The sequence below is a fragment of the Ustilaginoidea virens genome, chromosome 3 (genome assembly GCF_000687475.1).
Source record: "Ustilaginoidea virens chromosome 3, complete sequence".
Taxonomy (NCBI): domain Eukaryota; kingdom Fungi; phylum Ascomycota; class Sordariomycetes; order Hypocreales; family Clavicipitaceae; genus Ustilaginoidea; species Ustilaginoidea virens.
Window position 1 is genome coordinate 148,953 of NC_057318.1, and position 6,000 is coordinate 154,952.

Consider the following 6,000-nt stretch of genomic DNA (forward strand, 5'->3'; position numbering starts at 1 on the left):
TAGGCACGACGTTGGGATAAAATGTTTGAAGTCGATTGGTTTGGCGAGGAATCAAAGAGGGATTTGGCGCCAATGCATGTTTCTTCTGCTAGCAGATAAAACGGCAGGGGCGACCAATGCAATGCAATCAATGACTTTGCCGAGAAAGCTGCTGCCTGAAGCCACTTGCGGGGCTCTGGAATCTGATTGGTGACATGACGCAGCGCTGTGTCCCCATCGCCAGGACGTTGTACGTTGCAACCCACCATGAGCACGATTTGGCCTTTGGGAACGGGCTGAAGGAACCTTTGGCTATGCTGCCGACAGCCAATATCATCCGAATTGCTCTCGTCTCGAATTTCTCAGGAGTATTCAGCAACGTCTCCATTCCATAAGTCGGTGATAGGATCAAATTCGCACTTAGGGCTTATGGGAAAAGTACCGAGTCTCTGCGTTTCACGAGTGAAGCTACGTTTTGGCACCGAATGTAGGACCCTTATTCGCAACACATGTGTGATGAGGTGAGGACCTGTTATGTCGGACATGAAAGGAGGCTGTCCTGCGCCAAGTGCTCAACATCTTACTGGATAGAGTGTCTACGATCCCTTCCCAACACGATGCATCAAGATCGCCACAGGGCGCTACAGGGCGCTACAGTTCAATAATCATTATGAGACAATCCTGTGCTTCATCGCGCTGCCTCCGCGCTTGACAATCACTGTTTATACTTGATGATGATTGAAGTCGTCGTGCTCACGTCCCAATCCTCCTTCTTTCTCGCGTCGCCAAAGATTCTAAGAGCTCTCACGACAAACTTGTACTCACCGGGGGGAGCAAAAGCACCCGAATCCAGACGACCATCCCAGAGGTAGCCCCTCACCGAGCGCGTCGCCAATAGTATCGGGAAACCAAAAGGCTGGCCGATGGTCCGGACGCCCCAGTGTTCGGTAGTCATCTTGGAAAGGCTCGGGGTGATGGGCACGACATCGGCCCGAACAATGCTGGACCCGAGCGCCTGGTTAATTGTGATCTGCGGCAGCAAGTCCTTGTTAGTAGCGATACCCTGCATGGGCAGCACGAAAGTGTAACCGGGTGGCAAGGGATTGCCTTCCTCGTCAGTCGACTTGGAAACCCAGGTATCATTGGCAGCCAGAACCGTGGACTTGAAGAGGGAACCAGTAAGACCCTGGTATGGCAAAGACAGAGACGTTCCATCAGAGCCGTTGATAGCAATATAGCCGGACCAGAGGGCGAGACGCTTAAAATCTAGGCCTTGGGGAGGAATGGCGGACACGGCAACCGTTTTGGTCTGGTGGCCCTGCAGAGTGATGCTAGTGTCGCTAAACTTGAGAGTAGCAGCAGCGTGGACCGCTTCGTTGGGAAATCCCAGGGCGTAGTTAGAATTCTTGGCTAGGGTGTACATGGTGATGGCAGGAACGTGGGTGATCTTGTAGGTGGTCGGCCCGTGGCCGACACTCTTTAGCTCGAACTTGAGCTCCTTGGCAAAGTGGTCGGTGTCATTAAAGGACAGGCTTGAAGGTGAGAGAAGAGTAGTAGCGTAGGCAGCGTCGTAGGCCTGTACTAGACCAGCACCCTGCTGGGGGATGGGGGCAAGGAAGTCGTAGAACTTGGTTTTATCATTGAAGACCTGCGGGTTCGCATTGGCAGAAATAAGGTCCTGAACCAACCCGGGGTCGTAGGTGCCACGAACCTGGTGAATCAAGGCAATGATTCCAGCGACATGAGGGGCCGCCATGGACGTACCAGAGAGCACGGCGAACCCCCCCTTACTCCGAGGCCACGTGGAAAGAATGTTGCCGCCAGGGGCGCCGTACTGAGGCTTGACAGCCATTTCCCAGGTCGGTCCCCAACTGGTGTATTCGCTGAGAGCGCCGCCCGTCAGGGAGTTTTTTTCTGAAACGAGAATCGGTACGGTGAGACGGCTCGGCAATTTCAAGGTGAGCTTCTTCCCAGCCTTCAGAACTTTGATGAAGGATTCTCCAGTAGCAGCATCAATCATAGCAGCGGCCTTGGGGGGAGGACCGGTGGCGTCGCTGCGGCCGACGTTGAGGGCGCCAGGACGAACATTGTTGTAAAGAATAATGTACTGGGCGCCCTTGGCCACAGCATTGGCCATTTTCTCTGCAAAAAAGCAAGTACCACGACGGATCAAAACAATGTGCTTGCTCAGGTCGGGGGTGTCTGCGGGGAACGGTTTGCAGCCATCGTCGGCGACAGTGGGATCAAGGCTGCTGGCCCAGACAGGGAGAGCGACACCTAGCCAATTGGGCTCGTCTTCGGAAGCGTATTTGAATTCGGAATCTGCGCCACCGTCTATCTGATACTGGGCATTGTAGTAGAGAGTCGGTATGTCAATGTTGTTAAAGGAAGCAACTGCAGTAGCACGCCGACCATCCGCAGCGTCGTCGGCAAAGAAGAGACCCTGATCACCGCTGTTGCCAGCAGACAGAACACAAGGAACGCCCTTTTCCACAATACGTGAGACAGCCTCTGCCCACCGGTCCTCGGGCCAGCCGCCGTCTGAGCCAACAGAGCAAGTGATAATGTTGGCGCCATCTTGGTAAGCCTGGTTGTAGGCAGCGATGAGGACATCGCTACTAACGGTGCCGTTGCAGCCAAAGACTCGGTAAGCACCCAAGTGGACTCCAGGGGCAACCCCAGTGAACCCGAGCCTGTTGGGCTGGGCAGCAACAATACCAGCAACGTGAGTTCCGTGGCCCGCGCAGTCCATTGGGTCGGGGTCGGGTTCAGGAGTGTTGTTGCCGTTGTAAGAGTCACCGACAAGGTCAGTTCCAAACGACACAAGGCAGCCCTTTCCGAAACACCCTCCAAGACCAGCAGTCAGGTAGTCAATCTATGAAGAGATCACATCAGCGATTGTGTTGTGGGAGGAACCGCCAGTGGAGGGACGCAAAGGCTCAAGAACATACACCAGTATCGATAACGGCAAGTTTCGTGTCCTTTCCAGTGATGCCCTTGGCGTGGAGCTTATCGACTTGCGTCATGACATGAGGCGAAAAGGTATCCTGGGCGACTCGCAAAGACTCCAAGGCTACAGACGAATCAAGATTAGGAGGAGCGACCCAGTCAACCTTGGGGTTAGGTTGTGGGTAGAGCTTGACAGGATACACTGCCTTGACAGCGGGCAAAGCTGCCAACTGCGCAGCTTTATCCTTGGCTTTTTCATGATCATGCATTTGAACTGAAAGTCCATTGAACAGCTCGTAATTGAACTTCATTCGAGTTGCGCCATCTTTGCCGATAGATTGCTCAACCGAGGAATGGTCCTAGGAAATTGTAAGAACTCGAATCTCAACCCCGTGCCAATCGGTCCTCCGGTATGGCATGTCTTGTCCACCGTGAGAAGCAACTTACTTGGCCGTTGTGCAGCTCGATTATGTATGCGCCAGACAGGATATCCCTGGAGACTTTGCGGTCGGATTTGGCCTTGTCTGCCAAGGTCGACGCAGCGGCCGCTACGAGGGACGCCAACACTGAGGCGCGCACCATTGTGAGCTTTGACCCGAAAACAAAGCCACGATGGAGGTTAAAGGAACGAATGTGTTTCTGAACGGAAAACCCGATACAGGAAACGGGATCACCAATTGCCGAGCATAATACAAACAGGACGATGCGAGAGGGGAAGTTGAACTATTTATACCTTGCCGCGTCGAAGCAAGGCTTGTTGTTTGTGAGGAGCTCGTCATCAAAGCCGATGTCACGACTCCAAGTGGTTTCGGGAGCGGAGATCAAATCCCCTGTACCAAAGTCAAGTTTCGACACCGGTGGAAAAAGCTACGCCGAAAGCCGAACGAGGTGCAGGACTCCAGATACGTGCGAGGTAGGTAATTACCTCGTGCAACCGACCCCGTCCCCGGATCCTATGGTGCTGGGGTGCAGGGGTGCAGGGTGCTTTCCCCTTGCATCATTAGCCATTGCTGGCTTGTTGTGCAGGCTTGCTGTACAGGCACAGGCTTTTCCCATACAAGGGCTGCAGAGTGCACCATGCTGGTGTAGAAACTAATCAGATTACTCCGTCGAGAAAACGGCTCCTTCTCTGGTGGCATGACGAAGCGCGCGGTGTTCAGCCCTAGTTGCACAAACATGGCCATGACCGAGATAGCCGCGGAAGTTGGAGCCACCAAATACCGCCTCAAATCCTGGTACTCCGTAAATGAAAAACAAAACTACTCCCGCCCATGCCGAGGTCAATTGGCCTTGTCAGATGATGCCCCCGAGCTAGTGACGGATGCTAAACAAAGCACGACGGCGCGGAAAAGGGCAGAGAGGCAGATTGACCAGCGGCGGCCCCGGTAAGGTACCGAATTGTCGTGATTAGCCGACGCGATTCGATAGTGGTTGCTCCTAACTTCTAAGTCCCGAGTCTGGGCCCCGGGGTCGAGATGGCAGGGCACGCGCAGCGCGATGTGACTGCACAATTTCGATGAATTATGCAGCAGCCAGTTCGCCCCGAGCCAAGTTCGCAAACCCCACGATGGAAGAAAATGGTCAGCTGGGCGCACACATAGCAGACGGAGTACGTGGTTGACCCCGTGTCGTGTGACGCATGCATGCACAACTTTGGCCCGTATTGCGCATAGTCTGGACTGGTCGCTCAACAATCAGCAAAACTGGTGGCAAGAATTCGCAGGGAAGACTGGTTTCATGATACACGGCATCAGTGAAACCATCAAGTACGGAGCCTGGACCACCCAAGTCAACCGGATTCCGGCTGGACCCCTTTTCCAAGCGGGCTTCGTGACAGCCTCGCCTCACCGATTCTTCTCACTGCATAGCATGCTGGCGCGTGGATGCATATTGTCTCATTTCGACGCGTTCGCCAGGGCGAGAACAAGCGGCCGAGATGAAACATGGCGAGGTGAGCCAGTATTATCTCCACACTGATTATCAAAAGCCACAGCGGGTAAGGCGGGTAGATTTTGACGTTTTAATCGAGGAAAAGGCATGGCTGCGCCATCAACTGTAAAGGGATTAAATAGTGGGGTTTCAGACTAGATTAGCTTAAGAATAATCAAACCTCCTACACAACATATTTTGGCCCCATGCCAGTGGAAAGAATTTATAGTGATGAGACTGGGACGAGTTAGTCTGTTATTATATTATCGCATATATCTTCATTATTTTTTTCTTCTTCTTAAAGTTTTTTTTTTTTTCTTTCCAATAGGTTACGCATCTATCACACCTTAATACGCATTTGATCGGATTTAGTAATACTTCGTTATAAACCTTTTTTTTTAAGATCGAATACTATAAACAACTAAATAATTATAATTATAATTATAAAATCCTAGCTGCAGTTAGGTCAAGTCTATAGCCGCGTGTAAAGGCCTATAGAGTCCCTAGCTGCAGTCAGAAGAAGTTAGGTCTATAGCTGTATGTAAAGGCCTATAGAGTCCCTAGCTGCGGTTAAAAGAATTTAGCTGCAATTAAATCGAATATTTTAGACTGATAGCTATATATAAGGGTCTATATTGAATTAGGTGGCTGCAGTCATTCCTATAATACCTGGTTACGGTTAGAATAATGCCTAGCTACGGTTAAAAGAATTCGGCTGCGGTTAAATTAAAAAAATATAATTTTGTTAAAATCTTATAGTAGCCTACTAGGCTGCTGGCCTAATGCCCTACTAGTCTACTAACCTTCTGGCCCTTATACCGTCTCTTAGACTTACGGTGGTCTTACCAACCCAGGCCCTTGCCTTTTACCTTAAGGATTTTCAGTGGATTATTTACTGTATATCAAGTAAGGTAGGCCTTAAGGTAGGCCTTGTTAAAAAGGTGTAGCATTGCTAAATTAGCGTGGTGGGTCTACTAGCGTGGTGGCTAGTCCACTAGTATAATGGGTAGTCTACTAGTGTAGTAGGTAGTCACTAGCGTAGTGGCTAGTTACTAGTGCGGTGACTAGTTACTAGTGCGGTGGTTAGGGTGGTTGAAAAGGCCCGATATAGTGGGGCTGCTGATGTATTGTATATATAGTAAA

At 51.2% G+C, this 6,000-nt stretch overlaps 2 protein-coding genes across 2 annotated transcripts; one reads left to right on the plus strand and one right to left on the minus strand.

Annotated features, from left to right (window-relative positions):
- Positions 1–408: 408 nt before the first annotated feature.
- UV8b_03352 (uncharacterized protein) lies at positions 409–691 on the plus strand (the record flags this gene model as incomplete). Its single annotated transcript, XM_043140850.1, has 2 exons — positions 409–500; positions 571–691. 2 exons carry the CDS (start codon positions 409–411, stop codon positions 689–691), a joined length of 213 nt encoding a protein of 70 aa, XP_042996784.1.
- A 3-nt stretch (positions 692–694) lies between these two features.
- On the minus strand, positions 695–3,510 carry UV8b_03353 (uncharacterized protein; the record flags this gene model as incomplete). Its single annotated transcript, XM_043140851.1, has 3 exons — positions 695–2,854; positions 2,931–3,287; positions 3,376–3,510. The coding sequence occupies 3 exons, from the start codon at positions 3,508–3,510 to the stop codon at positions 695–697; spliced, it is 2,652 nt and encodes an 883-aa protein (XP_042996785.1).
- Positions 3,511–6,000: the final 2,490 nt, after the last annotated feature.